The sequence below is a fragment of the Gambusia affinis genome, linkage group LG03 (assembly GCF_019740435.1).
Source record: "Gambusia affinis linkage group LG03, SWU_Gaff_1.0, whole genome shotgun sequence".
Taxonomy (NCBI): domain Eukaryota; kingdom Metazoa; phylum Chordata; class Actinopteri; order Cyprinodontiformes; family Poeciliidae; genus Gambusia; species Gambusia affinis.
Genome location: NC_057870.1, coordinates 28,194,056 through 28,219,222, shown reverse-complemented (window position 1 = coordinate 28,219,222; position 25,167 = coordinate 28,194,056). Strand labels below are relative to the sequence as shown.

The 25,167-nt window shown below is 36.9% G+C and overlaps 1 protein-coding gene and 1 long non-coding RNA gene across 2 annotated transcripts; one reads left to right on the top strand and one right to left on the bottom strand.

The window, feature by feature from the left end:
• Positions 1 to 721: 721 nt before the first annotated feature.
• Positions 722 to 3,601, bottom strand: si:dkey-1k23.3 (heat shock protein beta-1). The gene is made up of 4 exons (XM_044112436.1): positions 3,202 to 3,601; positions 2,770 to 2,833; positions 2,455 to 2,575; positions 722 to 1,220 (listed from the first exon to the last, which is right to left on the bottom strand). Exons 1-4 carry the CDS (start codon positions 3,500 to 3,502, stop codon positions 792 to 794), a joined length of 915 nt encoding a protein of 304 aa, XP_043968371.1. The 5' UTR covers positions 3,503 to 3,601; the 3' UTR covers positions 722 to 791.
• LOC122828671 lies at positions 2,476 to 3,332 on the top strand. Its single transcript, XR_006370258.1, has 3 exons — positions 2,476 to 2,546; positions 3,019 to 3,137; positions 3,215 to 3,332. It is a non-coding gene; the product is annotated as an uncharacterized LOC122828671 (long non-coding RNA).
• Positions 3,602 to 25,167: the final 21,566 nt, after the last annotated feature.

Below are 25,167 nucleotides of genomic sequence, written 5' to 3'. Positions count from 1 at the left end.
ATAGATAAAGAAAAAACAATACCAGTCACAGGCCTGGTTCCAGGGATCTGGAGAACCTGTGGCGTTATTGTTGGACAGCAATAGGAACTGGGCGGCAGCTTAGAGCAGGGATTAGTGCTGGCTCAGATAGGCACCGCTGTGTACTGGCTTCAGGATGGACCCAACTCACTCATGCGCCCTGCCAGGGCTTTTGAATGAGGATGGAAAAAAAATTGGGGCTGTTCCACTGCCTATTGTGTGATGCAAAATAACGTAATCTTCTCTGTGTGCTGGAATCGACTGGGATAATTGGTGCAAATTTAAAAAGTTTCCAACCAGAGCTGTGCTCTGAAAGGATAAAAATACTCATTGGTTCTGTGTTGGCAAAGACATTGTGTGATGTGTTGCACTCACATGAACTGTTACATTTACTGCCATTAGGTTACATGTGTGGATTGACCTATGCTGTTTCTATAGTAACAGCATAAGTGAATGAATCATGCTTTTCAATGAGCAACTTACTGATGTGAAAGTTACAAAGAAAAAGATGTGCAAATAGAATTGCATCAACGTCATAACCAACGTCTGATTAAAAAATATAATAATAATGAGGTTAAGTTACTTTAATCTTGTATCATGTAGATTTTAGTGGCTAACTTTAGATGTAATAGATCAACACAAATTTTACTTTCACATTATACTACTTTATTAGAGCTGCAAACATAGCAAGCTTTAATGGTGCTATAGCTAATGACAAAAAGGCATCTGTGGAGCTGGTTTAAGGCAGGCAATGCAGGCTAATGCTCTTGTGTTTAGTCGGCGTGCTGTTGCTGTATGTTAGCAGTCTCCAGCTCCTGGCTTTGGACGTCACTCAGTGGAGCTGATCCCAGCTCCTGCTCCTCAGGCACAGCGAGCTCCTCGGCTCCCTCTGCCTTCACCTGGATCTCTTCTTCCACGGCTGGCTCTTTGTGTTCCAGTAGGTTGGATGTACCCAGGCTTTCTTGGCTTTCTGGGACTTTGTGGTGCTCAGAAGACTTTTGGATGCTCTCTAAGCATTTATCTTCCTCAGGCAGTGAAGAATGGGACTGTCCAGCTGGCTTTTCTTTGGTTTCCTTGTCTCCCTGCTCCAGGCCAGCTGTGGTGCTGCTGGGCTGGACCTGATCACTGCAGGCCTCTAATTGAGATTCTTCCTGCTGATCTTCTTGTTTTATTTCTGGCTCTCCATTGCCCTCAGCTTCCACCTGAATTTGCAGACAAATATAAAAATAAATACATAAGTGAATATGTTGCTTACAGCTTTATTGTAATAAAAAAAAAAACCTCAATTTAAATAACCACAGTATTAGGTTATGTGTGTGCACATAAAAATGTCACCATTATTATTTTTGGGTTGTTTTATATGTTTGAAATATTTTTCAAATACATTTTTTTGTATTTATTTCTAAATATGAACAAATTATGCTTTGTTTGCATTTTTGCATGGCATTTACATTGCTTTCCTGAGGATGAGATGGGGGCAGTAGTCGCGAAGAGGAACCTTTGTTTGGGTGGCGTTGCTTCCGGGTTGGTTTTAGGGCGGACCTTCTGTTTGCCTCAGACGCAATCTGGATGCTAAAGGCGGCATTTCGGCTGTCGTTGCTGAGCCTGTTTTACTATATTTCAGGTCAGCACACAGTGAAAACACATAAAAACTTATTTGTAATGTTTACTTTTTATTTTAACAGTAATTAGCACTGTGTTACAGTATCTGTGCACCTTTCTACTTGTAGTTGTAAGTTTTATAGGTTGATTTTTAGATTGGCGGGATGTCAACACCCGCTGTGGAAGTTTAGCAGAGTTAAAAGACCGTGATATCTTACTAACTCCAGGTTTTAGAAAGTTAGTGAACAGATTGGGCTTTCGGAAGTCAAAACACCCTCGAAACAATGAGACCAAACAGTGCAGTGAGATGACATCCTACGTTTCAGGTGGCAATTGTCGCAAGTCAGCCACAAGTGATGAATGTTAGTCACTCTGCAAAGAAGAAACAGGCTCAATCCAACAAGTGCTTATTGGAAAGAAAGCCATTAAAACGTTTTATGGCACTTTGTTGCCATGAAAACCCACAATTTTCCTCTGAAATGTGGTACCACTTAAAACAAAAAAGCAGGCTTTCAGAATAACAGTATATGATTTATGATACCAAAAAACACTTTTTCAGCAGGGAATAAATTGGCAAAGCATAACTTTTCTTGCTTTTTGTGTTAATGTTGCTAGGCAACAGATTTCTCAAGCTAATTGCAGCTTGTCATTTTTGGACAATATATTATCTTGCAAGTCTTGACATAAATTACTTTCACAAATAAGATTTAATTATTGCTATTTTCATTCTTAGGCCTTGTTTTCAGCTCATCCAAGTTTATCTTCTCAGATTCAAGAAATGACAACCATATTTTACAATTTGTTAAGCTTTAAAGAAGTTTCATATTTGATCACCTTTATTGGGATGATGATGGCAGCAGGAGCTGAGGCTTCAGGAAGTGGAGCTTCTACAGTCAGGAAACCATCAACGGAGAGCGAGGACTCAAGTTTGGTAACGTTCACTTGATCTGGAAGCCTTCAAATCACAAACTCTTGTTTAGTTCACCACACCAAACACTGTTAACACTGAAACAGATATAGATCTCTTTTATTTTTCTTGCTTGAGCATTTCAGAAATCAATTATTAATAAAATAAATAAGGGGGATCAACATCAGTGATGGCTTAATCCTAAGTATCAGCAGGTTAATATCGGTGGCTTCTTTGTCTACCTGTATTTTCTTGTAAAACATCTGGAGATAAATCCATGCTCGTCAGGCCTCTCCTCATGTTTCCCTGGGGAAAGATTAGTGTTTATAGGGAGGTACATGAGGACACAGGAGAATCAACCGACACTGAGAAACCACTCAGCACAGAAATTAATTTCTTCCACAGAGCTGTGATTTTAATTTCCCCAAGCATGATATTTAAGCAGCTTTCTAAATTTGTAGTGTTCAGCTGTTTCTCCATCGCGCTTTCAGATGTACGTCGTTTATTCTGTGAAGTGCAGGGAAAGTATTTTTAGAAGACTCTTCTCCTTGCTCAGATGAAGATGTGAGATAAGATTATTAATGCTATCTCGGGATTTAAACTCTGCCTTGTAAGTAAAACTAATTAACACTTATGCCAGATATTTTCAGAGGGGTTAATTAACAGAGCAATACCTCCAACTTCCAGGAATCCATCCCTGACACTGACGGAGATCTCCGAGGGGGAAAAGTGAGACAAATCCATGCTGACCCTCCACTTGCTAACCTTCTGACCGGAATGAGGCATCGGCTCGGAGATGTAGGGCACAAACAGAGGCGCCAGTAAGCAACCCGGCCAGGACCAGGCTGCCAAGCCCTTCTTGATCCAATGAGAATCCCCAGTCTCCAGGAAAGGTGGCAGGCCAACATCCTGAGTAGAAACCCATTTTCTCAGAGGGTATAGAGGGCCAACCCTGTTATACTCCCCACAGGACATTTCTGCTCTCTCAAATGGATACACTTAACAAAGTAAGCCTTGATAAATGGAAGAGAGTAGATTTTGGATTTAAACATAAACAAAAATAAAGGAAATGCCCAAAAGCTAACTGAGCTGACAGAGAAATGTGCATAGGGGTTTTATATAGAGCAGGGTGTGCAGGCATGAGGTGATGGGCGTGGATCATTAAAGATTACCTCTTGCTGACCGGGAGAACGTAATTGTTTATATTTATAACTTTTAAAGATGTGATGGCAAATAGCAGGAAGTTCACAGTGGCCGGGGTGTGTTTGAACCACTGCATCTGTTTTCCGAAGATCATACTTGTCACATCCCAGTGAACTCTGTTCTGCCAGCGATGACTTCGCTCCTTAGCCTGGTCATGAGCCAGTCTTACAGCCTCCACACACACACACACACACACACACACACACACACTGTTCATGTTTTTCACCCCTCATAGGACAAAGTGGCAGCAGTTTGTCTGAAGCATAAAATACCTCTGCCAGAGGCTGAAAAGCACAGAAAAGGCTGGATTTCTGTTTGCCACAGTGTTGGTAGCGTATGTGTATTGAGTGCACAAAGCTGCATTCCAACCCAGTTTTTCTCTTTCTGTGCCGTTTCAACAGGATTATTATTGTTCCCGCATTTATCAAGTTTGACAGACGTGTCAGTGATTCATTTTTGGAGTTGTGTGCTTTGATATCTTGGCATACTGTCCATTGGAGCACAAAATAGATGGAACAGATGTTTCTGACACTTTGTGCAATGCTTGACCCAAACACTGCATCTGTAGGATATGCTCTGAAGGGCTAAGTCAGGATTCTTTTTGTGAGTTTTTTCTCAATTTTAACCTTGATTTGGAATTCTTGTTTTTAAAAATGTGCTTCCATGTAAATTAAATGTAATCAATTAACGTATTCGAAACTTACAAAATCCGATAGATCATAACAATTTGGGCTTTCCCCAAATTGTTTAAGGTGTTTTTATTATACTGTATTAAATTCTCTCCTTGCAGAAAAATCACCTTTAATCAGAAATGATAAACATCTTAAAAATTAGTGTAGTTCCTGGAATGGATCCAGTTTTCAGGCCTGGTTCATTATGTTTTTATGGGTGTGTTTGAGGGCTCTCCAGAAGCCCACTGCTTTATCGACTTCATATTATAGTTATGCTTGCTTGTTATCCTGTTAGTGTCACAATCCTTGAGTGTTTATTAAATCTTCCCAAAAAAGCATCTTTCTGCACATAAACTCTTCCCCTACAATACATGCTATGACACTCAATTCTGTCCAGGTTTCAAGAATCTTGCTCTTAATTGAAGTTTCAGGGTAACTTTCATTATTTCCCTGCAATTTCTTAAATTTAAAAGTCCTAGATAGATTTCATATGCATTTCTTGACACCAAATACATACGGGGTTTTTTTCTCATCTGTAGACTTGGACAGTAACACTGGAGTTCCAGCATTATCCGTTTTATGATTGGTTTGAGCCTTGGCGGTTCAAATTTATAAACTTTGTTCATAAAAACATCAATTACAATTAATTGTGCACAAACCCCCAAAACAATTCATGCCATTGATGAGTGTATGTACATTTTTCATTGGCATTGTATGAACTTATTTTACATTTGTGTTTTGTTATAGATTTATATTGTGTTGTTTTCTCATAGAATTGTATCAAAAACTTGCTTTTCTTACTATAAAAGTATAAACCGTCTTTCTGGTTGGCGATAAAGACTTTCTGACATCCAGGGGAGCCAAGTCATATTTTAAAAATTGAGCATGAAAAGATAATGTTGAGGAAGCTGCTGATTGTCCCTTTAACTGAATCAGATAGTTAATGTACCAATTTATATTCAAAATTCAGATTTTTACCCCTATCTTCTCTCCTCTTATCTCTGCTGTTCTCCACGCTTAGAGAAGTTTATTTTTAGATAAATGTTGTCAGTGTTTGCGCCTGCAGCTGTGTGAAGTACAAAAAGACATTTTTTACACTTCCTGCTGATGCATATGAAGGTTATAGACGAAAATAAGCCACTGATTGCTTCCTTTCTCCATTGTTTTCTTGTTGTTAATTAGTGACAAGAGTTCTGGTGGATCTAGAAAACTCTCAGGTACTTGTGTTTATTTGTATCTATTGAAAAGTAAAGATCTGGGTTCAATGTTTACCTTCCAAAGGTTTAGTTTTCTTTCATGGATGAGAAAAGCAGTGATCAGGAGATAAAGCATGAGCCGGTGGACTTATGAAACAGAAACAGAAAATTAGTATTGATTTTGAAATAAATCTCTACTTGTAATTTTGATTGATCGCACAATAAGGTGATTCTAACAAAAACATATGACCTGAATTATTTTCAGCGATTTTAATCAGTTTTTCAGTATAACTTTAATCTAATGGGGTGATTTAAATTTGGGGGCAGAGGGAGCCTATGTAGTCAAGACAAAACACTCTACATCATCTGTTTTTTACAGTGATGGTCTGTTTTGCTGATGTTTTTTTTTGTTTTTTTTTTTTACTCAGTTGTACAATTCTACAAATATTTTTACTGAGATTGTAATGGACTGGTAAATTATAGTTTTACAGAAAATTGCTGAAGGAGTAGCTACAATTGCTTGCAGAGTGTTGTGAAATAATGAAATATTTTTTCTAACTCAGTGATGCTTGGTGCAGAGCGATCCTAATGATCCTCCAGTTTTACATATTCCTGTCCTGCTGTTTTCCCTGGTACCAACTAGTACCAGGAATTAAGTTTATGACATTTGGCACTGAAGCCAAATGCCATAAAATTTATGTTTGAGTTTTCTTTTTCTAAATAAATGCACAATGCTGATTTCACAATATTTTGTGGAAAACTAAGGATTCCCTGGTAACCCTTTCCCCTCTTCAAATCCAAGCTTTTTACTTTTACCTATACTGTCACAAAACTGTAGTCAGAAATCCTCCTATTTCATTGTTAGCCATTATCACGCTTGTCTCAATCTAATACCAAATTAGTATTGAAAATGCCATTTTTTTGTATTTATACAAATTAGCAAACTGTCAGCTTCCCTCGTGTTATATTATTTTGAATATTGTACAAAAAAAAATCTGCACTTATTCCACAGAAGAATTCAAAATCCAAATAAAAATAGATGAATCCAAGAATACTGGATCAGTATTCGATGGGGGTCTACTATATGCTGTCACAAAATTAGTCCTCTTGTATTTTTTTAGAGATATAAAATGTTAGTGATAGTTCCCATTATTAAGAACTAAATTAGTCTTGATCACAATTCATGTAAATTGGACTGAAGTAAAAGTGAAACACCTGGTAAGTTACAGGAAAGTAGACACTAGGGATGTTTTTACTTTTGGATAGTCTAGAAGACTACAGAGAGATCAGGGCTCTGGGGACCAAAATTGCACATTTGTTAGATTTTCAGCTCATGCAGTTCACTTTCACATAGCACTGTGACAAACTATCTGAACTACTTGAAAAAACGTTTTCCCTCTCTTGCCTGTGATGGCGCTGCACCAAGAACTACTGAAGGAAGCAACACAAAACCTCTGAAGAAGACTTGAGTGCAACTTCCTTTTTCACAAAATATAAATAAAAATGGAGTAGCGTCAGAATTTAGCTTGTGCAGGATTTCTTTCTTGTCTTTGACCACAAGCCATTTCTTCCTCTAGTTCACTTGCACGTTCACCTCTTCCCAAACAAACCAGACCTTTGAGACAAATGAACCAGAGTTTGATTATATCAGACTAAAGTGAAATGAATGCACCCTTTATTTTGTAGACTTATGAACAAAATACAAACCAGTATTCCTAAATAGGTTTGAAAATCTTTTTGAAACCTATAAAATAAATAAGACTAAAGTCAGATTTTTGACAGCTTGTTGGTTTGTTTGAAGACGTGTGAATGAGATTGAGACCTCATTACGTTTTCTCTCACATGGGTTTCGCCACCCCCTGTAAACACATCATTATAAAATCATTTTGATGCCTTGAATCAGGATTAACTTCACAGCTCCTTGCCGCTTTACTTATCTCACCCCAGATAAATGCTTTAATTCTGCAAAACCTCAAACGCTCTCTTTCCCAGCCATACATGTTTTATTGTTGGTGATTCATCTCTTCCCAGCTGGCAGCTACCAAGCATCAGAGAGCCTTCATGGTCACTACTGTTTTTCTTTCTCTTTCTCTCTCTTGAATCCCTCTCTGGTGATATTTTTATATCTCTTCGAGTCTGTCACCCCTTTCATTTCATGGCAGGGCTTCTATCTCTCAGTCATCAGTCTACCCCCACCTTCCACCAGCTTCATGCATCCATCCTCTCGTTTCAGTGGATACGGATCATTCTCCATTCTCGAGGACGTCGGATGTGTTGCAGATTCTTTTTATTCCTCAGATGAAAAAGATTCTTTGGACTTGTAATCAAATCAAATAAAAGGCACACTTAGGACACTAGTTTACTTTTAAAAACCCTCTCTGTGATTTGAGTAAAATAGAATCTTTAAATGTCCTCTGGGCAGAGTCATATTTCCTAATCGGTAAAGAGATTCTGTCTCTGATCTCCCAGACTAACCCAAATACATTTGAAGTTGGACATTGCCATTTGTGATATGATTACAGCCACCTTTGTTCATGGGAGATCTCAGCAGAGGCCAGTTACACCAAATCAGGAGGCTCCAGCGATCCATGGTATATTAGTTGATAATGCATCAAGGGGGATGAAGTGTCAAATGGCTGCTTTGCTCCTGTGGACGTTTCATTCATCATAGTTATTGTGAGACTGGAGCAGTTGCAGAAACCGGCTATCTGGCCTGGAGGATAAAAAGAGGTGGTTGGTATTGAAAGTGATGCATCAAGATGGAGTAGCTTATCTATGGAGATATATTTTCTGGAAAGCATAGTTTTACTTTTTTTATTGTCACTAGGATGAATCAAACAATCCGGAGCAAAGCTTTGATTTACCATAAAACAATGTTGCCTGAAGAAATGTGCTCTCGGGATTTTTTGTCAATTCACAAGTACTGCAGATTACAAAGGAAGATGAAAAAATTCCCATCTTTTGTTGTGTGTTATTGCATTTATATCAGCCCTTTACAGTGTTGTTAGAACAAATATGATAAACTGCTTCTTTCAGAGCTGCTGAATACACGCTTAGAGCCACTTGGCAGAACATTTTCTTTAAGAACCAATTTTTAGAGCGGCATGAATTTTGTCTGCACATTTGTGTGTGCACATATAGTATTCATATGCTGAGATCTCTATTCCCACTGAAGTAGCAGAAAGGCAGCAGCAGTGTTCCGCTTTGACTCGAAAGAGATTTGCAGTAAATGAGCTCATCCATCAGCAGACGCATGTGGGGGACAAGGGGATGATGATGAAAACGGAGGGGGTGAGGAGGAAGATGAAGAGAGACAGCAGGCTGGGGGGGCTGTGGACGAACAGAGGCAGGACTCAAAGAGATGCCTCACTTTAAAACATGATAGCTGTGGCATTTCCACACCCTGAAACAGAATTTCTTCTGCTTTTCTTTGGATGTTTCAGCTTGAAGGCTCAAGTTCAGACTGTTCCTCATTGGGATGGTCTGAAGATTGGCTATGTATCTGAAAAGTCATGACATTTAAGAGCCTGTGTTCAACACAAACATGTCCTTTTCTGTTGTCAGCTGCACTCTTCATTAAAGTTATATAACGTTTTATTTATTGTCAGTAAAATGCATATCTTAAAATGCAATAAAGTGGTAAATATTAACAAAACTAAGCATGATAATGAAACAGTTATTTAAAAATGGGGATTTTCAAAACTTAAAAATCTCCAACTCTGGACAACAGCTGGGAAATGATTCTGTAGATGACTGAAGAAAGTTAAATGACTACCCTTGAATCTGAATCGAGAGGGTGGACATCTTTATTATACAAAAACATAAACACAAAATAGTTGAAAGTATTTGCTTACCGATCCAAATCTTTCCATTCTGATGTGTCAAAAAAACCTCTTAAGGCTTCAGCACACAGAAACATCTTGGCCTACTCCAGGTTGCAAATATCTGATACTTTAGAGACAGATTTATTTATTTATTTTTATTTATTTTATTTTTTTTATAAAATATGATGAAATTAACACAAGCTCAGTATCTTCAGTGACAATTTTTAGGCATTCTGTGGCTAAGTTGGCTGTGCAAGGTGATAGAGAGATGGTATTCAAACATGTAAGAGGTGATGTATCACTGTTACTCTTTAGTCAGGCTTCATTTATCAGTAAATGATAAGTGGTGGTATCTGATGGTTGAAAACTTGGTGAACCTGATGAAGCATAGTACCAAGCTGAAGTGTATCTATTGATTACATTAACAGTTCAGGCTCAGCAATACAATACCGATCAGATAAACCAAGTTAAAGTAGATTGTTATAATTTAACAAACCTTCTCTGTTAACTGGTTAGTAGTAATTTGAAAGTGGCTAAATGGACTTCCTTGCTCAGGGTTTGTGGTTTACATCATAATCCAGTGTGTTCTGTGTTTTATTCTGTGTTTGTATTTTCTTAATTTCCTTGTTTTTTATTAATACCTGTTTAGATCTTGCCATATTCTGTTCAGTACCCTTAAAAATTCTTGTTCAAATGGTCTTGCCATGCAAATTCTTTTTGTATTTAATTTCTTAGTTTATAATTGCATTCTGTTTCTTGTGCATTTTGATCCTGCTTCTTTAGATTGGTGTTATTTTTCCTCTTTTCTTGATTTTTCTGCTCAGCTCTGTGTTGGTTGTTGGTTTTCCTTCGGTCTACCTGTATGCCTTCTCTCCCAGCTGCACCCTGTTACTGATGAACCACCTGGCTCATGTCAACAATCACTCTCCTCAGTATTTAAGGTCCTGGATCTTCATTGGGTAACTGGTTTGTTACTCAGTCTGTCTTTCTACTTGTTTATGTCTGACTCATCTGTTGGTTTTCTTATTTTTTTAATTGGAAGAAATCACAATATGATCATTTGGCAGACAAACTTTGGAGTAAAAAATCTATTTTATATCACCATTAAATAATTAACTGTTTAATCTGAGATAGTCTAAATTAAGATTATTTTGTACAGCTGAAATGAAGACTGAGAATAAATACATAAATATTTAGAGACAGTTTAAGTTTATTGCTTGTTTCTGTACTTCTATTAGCACCTATTTGGTTATCAGAGTACATCTGCTTCAGTTTGCACCTTTTTTTGTTTTGTTTTTTTGTTTACTTTAATTTATATCTTGGATTTCTGTATTTTAGTTTAGTTTTGCTTGCCACACCTGGATTGTTTTAGTCTCTTTTTATCTCAGCACATCCACTGGCAAATTTTCTCCTGTGACTTAGTTTCCTATTAGCCATTCTCACCTTGTTTTACTGTTTCGATCTAGTGGCTTAGTTTGGAATTAAGTTTCTTCATTTCGCATTATACTGTCTGCCATCACACTTTTGAGTGTGCTTGTATCCTCTCAACACCCACGAAAACCCTTCAATACCTTTTGTGAGGTAGCAGGACAAACTGAAGCAGACATTTTTTATACATTAAGGGTAACTCTTTAAAAATGAATTTATATATAATAAATCCCCCGCTTTATTTACACTGCTGAGTTATTGGTTTTTAAGTTTTTAATGTCCAAAATTAACACCCAGCCAATATTTTTTATAGCCATAAAACTATAAACTGTTTGCATGTTATTTCTTGTACTCCATTTAAAAATCAGAGTTTCTTTTACTCTCCTGGGATCTATGGATCTATTCCACAGCGGCTGCAGATAGCAGACCATCCCATTAGCAGCAACCCCTCACATTCCACACATGGGAATAAAGCTGTACAGTTAATAATCATACCAGCACTTTTGCTTTCCTCCAACACTCTGTTGATCTGCACTAGAGAAAACTTTGGATTATCACTCGCAAACAAAGACCTCTTTTTTATTCTTTTTTTTTTTTTTTTTTTTTTTTACAAATTCTAGTAATTTTTTTTAATTGCTTTATTCTTTCAAAAAAAATCTTATGTTTCTGTCCAATGGACTTGATTATACTGATAATTCTCATGTTGATGCAGCTTATTTCTAGTCTGAAGAAAATAGGTCAATAGCTGCCTCTTGCATTGTGTTTAGCATTTTATGTTACCCTTTATCGATTCATTTTGAGCCAATCCTGTGTAATGCTCTCTTATGCAGGCTGGTTTTGAACTGAACCTACTTTAGGTAGTACAGAACGGTGAGAAAGTATGTTTTTCAGTTCAAATAGTTTATTCTGTTATGCTCGTCACACTTGGATGTATCAGACAAAAACAACCACAAAAGTTTTATTAAAGAAAAAAGCTGTCCAAACTAATGGGATCATATGTTAATATATTGACTGCTATTGTTAAATCACAAATTACTGATCAACTTGTTTTGGTAGGTGATCAGTTTTACCAGCCACACCACTTGACTATTACCAAACCTGTTGAGTCACAAAGTAACTTGATACAACATGAAGCAGCTAAAAGACCCCAAGCAGCAACATTTCACATCCTGATCTAAAGCATCTATCACTTTTTGGGACTTTTTGGATGGTCTGCATCCTGTGATGTAAAACAAACAAAGCATTTCACAAAAAGAACATCCTGCTGAAAGTAAAAACAGAGAGGTGGTAGTCTGATGGTCTGGGGTGGCTTTGCTTCTTCAGGACATGGATAACTTTTTATATTTGATGGATAATTGATGGAGCATAAATTTGAAGTCCATTCACCAATTTTGATACAGCACTGTCCTGCTGTGTCTAGCAGGACAGTGGTTCAAAGTACACAAAAAGAATGACGGTTTCATAGCAGCCTAGTCAAAGTCTGGACATACATTAAAATAGAATGAAATTAAATGGCATGGTTCAATAAAAACAATTCTGTAATAAATATTTTTGAAATAATCAACTTCAACCTTTCAAAGAAAAAGATCTGTAACTGCTTACTGTCTGCAGTTATAATGAACTTTAAGCAATTTTTCACCCTGCAGGATAGAGGATGGGAAGTTTTCCTGCAAAAATTTATGGCATTTGGTCAGGCGTGTGCGTGCGTGTGTGTGTGTGGGTGTGTGGAGCCCCCCTAACCCTACCACAGGATGTAGAGACAACATCCTTTGGGGGCAGCCAAGGGTACTTCGAACTGCCTGACATTTCTGACAGCCTTTGATAGAGCTCAGAGTGCTGAATAATTCATACAGGTGTTACGGGGAAAGGCTGCCATTTTCACAGTAGAAACTAACCCTTGCCTGAATTGTGGCTATTTATCCAGGCAAGTGAATACAGTAGTAATGATTGTGGATTGTGATAGCTTTTGGGGTAAAATGGCAGCCCTTTCTCCACAGATCAGAGGTTGAAAGTTCTGTCATGTTGGGATTTCTGCTGCCTGGAGCTCAACTTTTAACTGCAATAAAGCTGGTTTTGTTTTTATGGTCAGTTAGTTAAAATTTAGTGGAAATAAATGGATAATATTTAGCAAATTATGTAATTTTCCATAAATTTGTATCAGATGTCATCATTGAACATCTGAACTTCTCAACTTCTTTATCACAATTCAGATATTTTCCAAACTCTTGAATTGTAGTGCAGAGTTTATCCCGACTCCTAATATAAATCAACAGTGACTCGCGACGCAAATGCAAGGATAAAGATGTTGAAAGCCATTTATTATTGTTCTTAAAAAATCTGAATCTGCTGAAGTCAATATTGGCAGGTCAAAACGGATCCTTACAAATACCTGACCTATATAGTTTGGTTGAAAACACAAATGTACAGACAGTCTCCTCTATAGAGGGCGAAATATTCCAGCAAATGATCCTGTGTGCAAAGTCTATAAAATCATTTTTAGATTTCAAGCTTTTCTTGGCATTTTGTCTCAGTAGTCACCCTGCAGCCTAATGACAGTGCTATGGCTCCTACCCTCGCCTGTGCTGCTGTCATTTAAGACGGCAGCAGCTTGTATTGTCATGGTCTGCCATTTGTTGCTGGCGACGCTGACATGAAGCGTCCCATATTCTGCTGTCAACACTACTGTAAGTCCCTATATTTGTCATCTTGTCACTAACAGATGTTTCTGACAAATTATACTCTTCTGGTAGATTTTCAAACAGAATGAAATTATTAAATGTGTTTGCACATGTCCCACATTTCTGTAGCTTGTTCATCATATCCAAATTCAACTTGCTGTTGCCTTTCTTTAAATTGGATGCTGAGCACATTCAAAGAGGAATATTATGTTGTGATGCCAGGCGAGAAGCAGAAGGAAGATTTAAGCTGATCCACAGCTCTCTGGTTTGACTAATTACTGTAAAGATTCTTCACTTTCCTCCATCTCTTATCTGTTTTGTTGCCTGGCAACAAGCTCCAATTCAAGTGCCTTTCTGATCAGATCTGTTTAAAAAGTGTCCCCTTGCACCAGCACCACCCAACCACTTTACACAAATGCCTACACCCTCTAATTTTCAGCTTCTTATTTTCTGCAAAGTTATTCTGCTAATTGTCATCTTGTCCCACTGGGCAAATAAAAATAAAAATCTTTTCCTCATTATAATCCTTAGCTTTATTTGCATGCATTCACAGGATGAATCCCAAACAATGTTTCTCTTTCAGTAATTTTAGGGCAGATATTTATGTCACTGATTCTTTCACTAAATATGTATAATAATCACAATTCTTCACAATTCAAGTTATAAAAAAAGTTGAATTCAACATCTGGATTTTGATCATGTAGGATATTAAATATTTTACAAATGTGTATAATAGTAAGAGACTTGACTTCACACAAAACTCTGTAGATTCAGGCAACAGTAGTGGAGCCCATGAAGATAGTTGCTGCACTGAAAAATAAGGAAACAATTTCTTTCTTTAATTTTTTTTTAAAGTCTCAAATTAATATCCAAAGATTACCCATGTGATAATGCCAAAGCTACAGCAGTGTAAAGGTGACTCAACACAAGCAACAGTGAGAACCCCGTAACAAACTAACAAGATAACAATAGCAAAGCAGCTGAGCTTATTGTGACAGGAAGTAAGAAAAGCTGCAGTGCGAAACTCAGGAGTGGTTTCTTCAAAAGCCTCTGGATTCATTATGATCACTTTAATGTTTTCTCTGTTTTGCCATGAGGCAGCCATTAAGTCATATTTTAGTACAGGACATCAGTTATAAATAACCCCTGGAGAAAATAGCTTCCTTTTCATAAGTTACATAGAAGAGACAAAAACAGTGTCTTGTAAAGTCTGGATAGACATGCTCCAGTTTTCCCTTCTTCTTAATGGCTCTCCAACAAATTTAATTTTGCTTGCATCCTGATAATCCATTAATTCTTCTCATTGTCCATCATTTTTCGTCATTTCTTTTTTTCATATTACGCATTTAACTCAAGTACATGTGGTCACGCAATTACATATGCACGTCTTGTGCCTTAAAGATAAGCAGAAACAAACACACTTGCCATTTTGTAGATAATCAGCATTTTTCATAGCATTTACTGAACCATAAAACAAGAATCACTTCAGCACAAAGAGCTAACATAATCAGTCATGACTGAAGCAAGGTCACTGAGCCGCCTCCCACTCTCCTGGCAGCATCCAGCCACTCCTGGGGAAAAAAAAAAAACTTTCTGCACATTTCAAGCTACGGGTCATTAGCAACACTGATAGAAACACATTTTAATTAAGAACTGCTGCATTTTGGACTATGTAGACCCATCAAAAGATTAATAAGTAATATCAAGGATGTGGTGGTGTGCAAATAGAACAGACTTGCCTTCCAGCTAAATGGGTGTTCTCTGCTTTATTAGCATGCAGAAACACAAGTGCTTTGTGTCCCCCTACAAGGCTGAAGTGCCTGACTCCACTTGTGGGCAAAATATTAACAGCCAGCTGCATGTCAGTCAGCAAATAATAGTGAGAGCAGCAGAGAGCTGGAGCATATGCAGGTTTTCTTGCCTGCGTTCGGTTTTTAAAAAACAAAAACATCGCCAAAGTTTTGTGGAGAAGAAGGTCATGAGCAGGTCGTAAGCATTTTGCAACTTTACTTTGGCTCTGAGTCTCATCTACCAGAATAGTCACTGACTGCAGCTTAGGAAAACGACTGCAGTCAAATGATGTATAATGCACAATGTTTTTGTATTTTGCTGATATGAGGCTACATTTAAGCATCTTTTCCACATTTGTCAGTACCGGTAATATTGGAATTCTGCGCACTTTGCCTTACTGTTAATAAGGAGAACCAGAAACTCAACATAATTGGAACACGAACATGCAGCTTTCCATATTCATTATTGGTCCTGCCACATGTTAACACTAATACTCTTTCAAATGTAAAATCTGTTCACAGCCAAATAAGGAGAATCTTCATCCTCCAGTGTTTTATTGTTACATTATCTTTCTTGCTGCAGTTTGGTGTGAAGTGCTTTAGACAGCAGCTCAGTCTATTGTTTTTGAAATGCCATCACTTATCAAGCTTAGAAACTTTCATCAAATTTTAATAGGTTTGCTCTGCAAGATTTTTTTTGTCCAGTTTGTGATTTTTGCAAACCTTTATGTGAGAAACCAAACAAAAATTAAGATTTCTACTTTATCTAAAAATCTTACAAAAGTCATGTCGGGTCTTGTGATCCCATTATCATGTAATGGCTTATTTCATTATCTGGACATTATATGTCGTATTCTCTAAAGTTCTCCTTGTAAAAAGCTGATAGAGAGCACATTTTGTAAAAACAGTCAAGAGCTAAAATAGAACAGTTTGTGCTGTAAACCTGAAACTCAACATACAGTCTATGTATAAATATAATCTTTCTATATTTTTTATATTATTTCCTTGTTTCTCTATCTAAAGAAGCTATATGTAATTTTCTTTATTGAACTATGATGTGACTTCTATTATTAGTTGTATGACAAAATTTTGCTCATTCCAACAAACCAGTCCTTTATATGATTTAAGTTATTTTCCCAAAGTGGTTTGAAGCTATGAGTTGAATTTTAATGCATGTCAAAGTAGATGTAGAAGTTATTTGCAATTCCGTAAAAACTTATCAATCATTTTTATCTCTGGTGTATAATGATGGAGCCAGTAAGAATAATATGAATCAGATCAGTTATGTGTATCACCTCTGTGTGCCAATTTACTCCAACATTTATTGGCTTCACTCTCTTTTTGTCAGTAAGATTTCTGTTTTCCTTCCTCCTTTTTATTTCCCAGGTTTATGTTTCTTGGCTCATTTCAGCTACCAGCCACTGAAATGAGATGAAACTGCTGTCATTGGTGTCAGGAATGTAAATTACTGCTCACAACTAAATTCACATAATCTAATGTAGACCAACTCAGCAGTAAAACTGCTGTAGTGGTTTGTTCTTTTGCTTTGTTCATTTGGAAATGTTGCATTTCTTTTTCGATTAAATTTCCCATTTAGAATTTTATTTAATGTATTTATGTATTATAATCCACAGGTAATTGGGTTGTTTGATCACAATTTCAATTTTCTTAAAAATAACCTTTTTCATGTCTTATGAAATCCAGGAAGGCAAATTCAGTCTTCAAGGTTCCCACCATCTGGACCTTCTTACAGCAGGTCTGTAATGAACTGTTTTTCCTCACATTTTACAAGAAAGCAAACTGTTGCTGAAGTTATTGGGAAACCCTTAGCACTGTTGGTAGGTCTCTTTGCAAAGTAAGGTCAAAGGTTGCTTTGTTGTCCTGTGGTGTAATGTAGTGTCTGCCCCAGCATTAAAACACAGCGAAGAGCTAACATAATCAGACATGACTGAAGCAAGGTCACTGAGCTGCCTCTCACTCTCCTGGCAGCATGCAGCCACTCCTGGGAAAAAAAACAAACTTTCTGCACATTGTGTGGAGTTTGGAGGAGGCCCATGTCTGGAATATTTGTGTGAAAGTCAATTTCATCAGGGCAAATATACGTTTCTTCCATAACTCTTCATTTAGGTGCTTTTATGCACTCTGGTTTAGATGTGATTTAATGTGTCTGTAAAGGATTAGTCATGCTTTAATAAGATAAGCCCATCTGTTGCTAAGCTGAATCAGAGACAGAAACTGTAAAGGAAGATGTTAAAGTCAACGTCTGTGATATACAATGCTCTGCATTTTCATCCCCTGCAATAAGTAGCTCCAAATGAAGTGCAGTCAGGCTAAAATCAATTAATTTATGTTCATAGTTCACCAGCTAAACATTCTGAAGTCAGTTCATAGCTCAAATGAACTAGTTCTCATGCATTTATCATATTTTGTCTTAAAATAAAAATGTATATTTAGGCCATGACATTAGAATACTGATTATATGATCTCCTGTACTATCTCTGTTTTATTCTCTTGTGTTTATTTTACTCAGAAACAATGTTATGCTCTATCTAACTGTTATAAAACCTGCTCTCACCGACATATTTTAATACTTATGCAATCAGAAAACAAAATGGGACATTTTGACTGAAAACCAATTCATTTGGACTAAGTTTTCAAATGCAGTAACTTTTAACCTGTGATGTCAGTTCTGATTTTAAATTAGTTTGTTGTTTTGCACTTTAAACTGTTGTTGCATTATCAAAAATACACACTAATACACAGTCTGATACTGAAGGTTGATCACTTGGCAAACACTCTTTCATTGCACCTTTCTAGATATTTAAATAAACCAAATAATCAAAATGAATCCGAGCTGACCTAAATTTAATTCTGGCAATAAGAAAGTTAAAATACTACACCGTCCCACTTTAATAAAGTCCTGATTAGCTGCCAAATTCTTCAGTCATAAGACAAAAATGGTGCTGTTATAGTAACTATGCAATAATTGCAATGACTAAATCCAGTTTAATGCATCAATCATTAGTGGTTAGGAAATGAGGACATGGTTGAAATACTTACACAGAACCATGATGCCATATGTGTATCACTATACCACAATTAAACACCCACATTGTTTATCATTTATCAGATTGGTTGATATTTTTGGAACAATTTTATATACATATGACTCAGAAGAATTTAATAATCCAGAATAAAGTTTTAAAAAAAACAATCAATAAACCCTAAGAGTCACTGCTTTTATTTGAGACTCATCTTTCAGTGTTTGTTGATTATAATTTGTGTCAGATTCGTTCTCACGCCACAGCAACTGGAGCAACAACAACAAGCAGATTAGTTAATATTTTATGTGAACATCTGACAGTGACATGCTTTCATTATGTGTTTTCTTCATGCAGCAGCCTCAAAAAAGGCTGCACTAAACCAGAACTAAGGTTTGTGAAAATTTTGTCTGAAGATTTATTTATTTTTTCTGACAGACCTGTTACACACTCAGAGCTGACAACACACACATACACACACACACCCACACGCACACACACACACACACCAACCAACACAGACAGTGATCATCGAGGTGACATTTTGGGTGTTATGCTTTGAAAATGTTGCGCACTGCTTTGATCTCAAGGTTTTGATGCAACACTACCGACAATATATAATGTGTTTTAGGCATCAGAAATGCAGTTCTTCTGCTTGTATCGAGTTTAATGTGAAGGCAAATAATGGGATGGTTTCTAGTTCACCTTTGACTCTGTAATTACTACCAGGCACAGGGAATGATAAGATCTTAGCATTGTTGGACTGTTGTGCAGACCTGTAATGATGCAGTGAAGGATTAGTGCGCTGCAGGTCTGAAGGTCATCATATTGATGGGGTAGTTAACACCTGGCAGTGTTCTGTACTGCTGGAAATGACTCAGTGGAGCTCTGCTCACGTCTATTGACTCTTTATAAGCAATGCTTCATCACTTTGTCAAACAAATGAGCTAGCATTGAAAAACTAAAATACTATCAACATTTTCAATTCTGTTGTGTGGCAAATTGCTGAGGATCATCCCAGGTTGAAGAACTTGCAGAGTGAAGACTAATCAAATGCAGTTTTCTTAATGATGGAGTCTCTGTAGTAAAACATTAAGAATCAACCAGAACGAATTGTCTTCAGATGGTCTTGGAGAGTTCTCCTCTAATGAGGCTTTCCACATTTGCTGCACTCCTGAACATTTTTGGAGTCTTGCAGATCCTGGAAATTGTTTAGCGAAGGGTTCCTAAGGATTCTTATTTTAGCTTAAGATATCAAAGGACCTTAAATGGCTTAGCATGGTTGAAATTGAATGTTTGACATGGTCACCTTGTTGCAAAATATGACTTTTGTAACTCAACTGAGAGCCGATTTTAGCATGTTTGCCAAACCATGTTGGGCCCTGAGCACTCACTCAAGTTTGATTTTTAAAGCTTTGTTTTAACATTCACTGTGTATATTCTATATAATGTCATTTCAATGTTATAGACAGTTTGATAAAATAACTGAAGTCATAATAAAATGCAGTGTTTTCCTTTTCTTTTGTGTTTATCTTTTTAATGACAGAAATCCTGTTTTTCATTTTTGTGTGCAGTGTTTTCCTCTCCTTTATTGTTAAAGCTGTTCCTGGAACGTGGCCTTGTTTTTAAGCTATAGACCCGTGGAAAACACCAACCGCTGTCCAAACACTGTTCACTGACGTTGTGACAGATCCTAATCTAACAGACTGTCCTCCTGACAAAACAAACAGCCTTGTTGGTAATGCAGTGAGCTTTGAGTGAGCGAGGCCAGCGACTTTTATACGCCAGGCGGAAAAGGAGGAAGAATTCATATTGCTTTGATGTATTGGGAGTCATCACGGGAATGGATGTGGCCATGAAGCTTAGCAGCATAAAACTGTCACCATGATCAACTGAGGCTATTGACAGCAGGTGACATTGTAGCCAAGTTTTCCGCAAGATGGCACATTGTGCATTAGTTGCTAACAGCAACCTTGTGGTTTCTGTCAGATTTCCACCTGGACTTAACAAGAAATAACTCAACCGGTTTTGCTGTACAACATTTATAATACTGTCACTTTTCAGCAAACTAAATCCTGTATTGTCAACTGTATTCTGTGTTGAAAAGATAATTCTTGCATTTGTCACATCTGGGCTAGAGATTTATGTCCCTGAATAGTAAAAGTTTCACCAAAAGTTTTAAAAAAGGCAGAACCACAGCAAACAGAAGTTAGTTGCTATGTTTCTTCACCACTTTATATTTTTACCTCCAAAACCTTTTGTAGCCTCAAAGAGGAGTGATTCTCTTCATAACTAAAATGACAATGTTGGGATGTGGTGGCCGTCCACCACCAATCCACTACTGCGTCCATCTGGACCATCCAGGGTCGCACAGCAGTCATCAGTGAACAAGTCTGTTTGAAAATTAATCTTCATGTACAGCTGGGCCCACTGAGATCGTTTTAGCTTGTGAGCTCTGGTTTTGTAGATTCATGCACCTCAAGCCTCTGGAGGATCCTCCACCTTGAGGTTCCAGAGGCTCCAGCAGCTTCAAATAACTGTTTGCTGCTTTTTAAGGGCATTTTAACAGCTGCTCTCTGAATCAGATGAATGTGTCTAACAAAAACCTTCCTCATTATGCCTTTATGTGCACAAACCCATCTTTGTTCTGAATCAATCACAAATCTCTTCGCATTGACCATTTAAGAAAATCTGAGAAAATATCACTTGCATAATAATTTGGAACAGTGTATAGGGTGTGCTCATATTTTTTACTCTTTCTCCATTTCTTACAGCTGCAGGGTTTTTTTCAGTCTTTTTCAGGAAAGAAAATAAAGGAAAAATCCATGAACTGAATTTTAATTCACTTGGCAGTTTCCATATTGTGTTGTCAAACCCTAACAAGGTCAAACAAGAAATTCAAAAGTCTGATATTTTAACAAACTGTGAACACAACGTACTAAGGGCCTACCATGTTTCACTAAACAAAACATTTCCGTGTCTTCATTGCTGTATAAAAATATTCTAAACTGTTCTAAAACAAAAGTATATTCTGTAATCCAAAAAGTTTTCCAGAGTAAATGAAGATGTTATAAAATGTTAGGTTTCATGTACAAAATTTTTACTATTAAATTTAAGTTTGCAAGAATGACTTTGCTTTTGTTAGTGTGCTCTAATATATTATGGGGATCTGCAGTTATTACCATGTTGACCTAAGTGAACTGAGTCTATTGCATGAATAAAACATCACAGTGAAACAAGCAGGATACATTTCTGGCATTTCTTCAATCAGGGCTCTAATATTCACACAAACGATGAGTGGAACAAACTCTAAATTCCAGCATGAATAACAAGCCCACAAGCTCCTCTGAAATGCACTCCAGCGAGGCGCTTAGCCAAGAAAGCTGCTGTGTGGCTGTTTTGCACACTCACTTCCATCTACTATGACACCATGCAGTGGTTTTGCACCGCTCAAAATTCTGAAGAAAACATAATAATGAGTTTGTAGAACTGGAGGCAATTTAGATTTATCTGCTGCATGTCATCTCAGTCACTTTGAAAATAGCGGCACCATTATTCAGAAACTATTTAAATAATTTCCATTCTCTTGTGAATAATGGCAAACCATAAAATATATTCTTATCTGTAGTTTTGCTTCAAGTGAGTCTCTCCCTTCAGAACAGCATATAACGTCCATTTTTAAATACACTGCAATCTGTTTAATATCTAAATAAGTTTTTTTTTTTTTTTTTTGCTAAATTTCCCCTATTAAAAAGTTGAATTGTGTTTGTGTGTGGTTTGAAAAAAGAAAAAAAGCAAATAAGTCCAGTCTAAGTCCTGCGGGGTCTGTCCTCTCACGTCCTGCCGAGAGTAGATTATTCTCAGGGTCAAAGGTTACCAACACCCACACACATTCACACCACTGACGGGTGATCAGATAAAAATATGGATTTTTAAAAACAGCCTTCAGGTGGATTTTCATCCTGCTGTTTAAAACTGATGGGAATGATTTTCACTGCCAGGTTTGGTCTCTGTGGATCTTCAGTGAGGCTGTTGGAGATTTCAAATTTAATTAATCCTGCTTTTAGAAGTTCAAGATCTTACAACCATTAACGTTTTAAAATAAATTTGAGTATGTAAAGTGTGATTGATGGTGGGGAAAATATAATTAACTAAAAGGAGTTACTGGTGATTGTAACAGGTGAGTTGTACTGAGAAAAAGCTTAAAACCACCTGTGATTACTTTGAATACTGCATTGAAAAAGTACTCATCCCTCCTAAACAATTTCACATTTAGTCACCATTTGTTTTCTTTCCAACAGAAATCTGAAAAGCATGTCAAGCATTTCTTCACTCTGATATTAATAACATCCAGTTTAATCAATTGCTTTAGGAGATAAAGTCACATTAAAACACAGCAAAGTTTTAATCTTGCAACATGTGAATAGTAATCTTCTCTCACTGAATCATTTATTTTGTATTTATTTAAATTTTTTGTATAATATTTGTTTGATTTAAAATATTACAAAAACCAAGCAGATTTGAATTACAATGTTTCACACCACAATTCGCTCAAAATGGTCAGATAATGAACTGCACAGCAAAAACACAAAACATTGTCAAGTTTTTGGTGCAAATATGCTTGAAATAAGACAAAACTAATTCAAACGTAACTTTTCAGCAGGAAATATGAGTTTGTCTAAGTTGATAACTCTTTAATATTGATGAAAAAGTATTAGTTCACTTATAACTAGTATTAAGAAATTATTGACTTTAAACAAGCTTTTAGATCTTGCTGAAACTTGTACGTTAGTTTTGTCTTATTTCAAGGATACTAAGCTATTTGTGGTAGAAACTAGACTAAAACTTCTTGGCAAGATTTTGTATTTCTGCAAGGAAACAATGAAAATCAGTCAAAGGCCAAAGAAAAACTTTACATAGCTTGGAAGAAGTATTAAGTAAGATCACAAATTACAAAGCAATGAGAAATCAGCCATGATATTTTCATTAATCCTCAGTTGAAATGGAGTTTACTAATGATAATTGATGCCACTCCTTGAAGCTCCACTTCAAAGGCCGGACTGACATGGCCATCAGCGTCTGTCCGACTCCGCTACATGCTGACCCGGTGAGTAACTTCTGTGAAGTTCTGTTTCTAAGTGCGCCGCCTCCAGTCACTCTGCGTCTGTGCTGAAATGAAGGGCCTGAAATGAAGTGTGGTGGTGATCTGCAGCTGCTGGCACAAGCTGACTGGGCTGGATGAAAAATAAAGTCCAGCGCTCCAGTGGGGGTCCAGGCTCAGCAAAGAGATTAAATTCTTCCATCTTCGTGCCCCCACCCTCAGGCTCCGGCTCCTGTGATATTGGCCCACCACAGGCGGTCAAAAGTAAAGAAAATGGAGAAAGAGTGCAGAAGGAGCAGCTGTGTGGTACCTGAGCTCAGACGTTGAAGGATTGCTGTTATATTGTATCTTTATTCTACTATATTTCCTTTAAGGCAGATTCTCCCAAGGTTACATTTTACATGTCTTTTTATTATTTTTTCCTTGCCTTGATATTGATCTATGATGATCTTTATGATCTTCCTCCTACTTTCATTCTGTCAGCTTCCTTTTTCTACTGCTTTTGAGAACAATAAAAGGTGGAAATGAGGCAATCTTGTAATTTTTAATGCTCCATCTTTTTTGTGTCAGAGGAGTCCTGTAAGGCGAGAATAGATGTTTTCATAAAGTTTAAAAATGTCTGAATCTTGGGTGTAGGATGTGCAACAGGAACATTATCCCACACCGCTTGTAAGGCATGAATATTTTATAGAAATATAAAACAGCAACCGGGCTGCACAGTGAAAGGAAAAGAAGTAAAAATTTTAAACCAAATAATATTACCTTACATCCCCAAAGGCACTGTCTGTGCTTCCAATCCAATTTCCAAAAAAGACTTAAGCTTTATGATCCAGCAGAGGCAGTAGGACAAGGAGAGGATGAACTGAAACATTATCCCAAAGTTACGACTCTGCAGGGCCTTCTACCAAGCAAGCAGCCTCTGAGTTGGACGTAAATCAGAAAAATCGCACAGATTTTTTTTTCAGGATACAGAGAATTATTATTTTTATAAGAACAACTCTCAATCCACTGAGGCCACTTTATGGTCGCAGAAGACTCACAGATTGATGAGTGTGTGACAACTATTGTTTTCTTATTTAAAAGTGTAATTAAAGATAAAAATGATGCTCAAAAACGGCCGGGTGGAAGACAAACTGATGTGTATTGTGTGACTATTTTATTCTATAATGATCCATTCAAAATATTCTGCCTACCTCTCCTGTCACAATGAATTATGGAACCAATAACGGTTCAAAGAAGGATTTTTTTCTGAACCGGTTGATTTTCCCACAGGTTCCAACCAAATGTACATTTTTTATCAGCATGTCATTTTACTTTGGGACTTTTAATTATTTCTTTAAAATGTACTCTTTTTAGATTCAATAAATGATAAAAAAATATTTTCTACTTACAAACACCCATTCCAGTTAGATCTCTGTTCCCATTCAAGTTGCAGACAAACCACACTATTAGGGATTTTTCCATGAGCTTCTTGCAATTATTTGGCTGGAAACTTGATTCCATTCTTCCATCTGTCTTTTCATTTAAATTGGTTGATTTCCTGCCGTAGACCATCTTTTCAGTATAACCCACACATTTTTAACAGTCTTGTGGTCATGATTATTCTAAAAACTGTTATTAATCTTCCAGTTTTTATGTATATTTAATATTAAAACTTTGGACAATTAGAAAGTGGAGACAGTTCTCCACTTTCCAATTGTCTATGTTG

Coding starts and splice junctions, on each gene's coding strand:
- si:dkey-1k23.3 (XM_044112436.1), bottom strand. CDS start 3,502: ATGTCCTGTGGGGAGTATAACAGGGTTGGCCCTCTATACCCTCTGAGA. Junction 2,834..3,201: donor TGGATTCCTGGAAGTTGGAG/GTATTGCTCTGT, acceptor ATCTTTCCCCAG/GGAAACATGAGGAGAGGCCT. Junction 2,576..2,769: donor TGTTTTACAAGAAAATACAG/GTAGACAAAGAA, acceptor TGTGATTTGAAG/GCTTCCAGATCAAGTGAACG.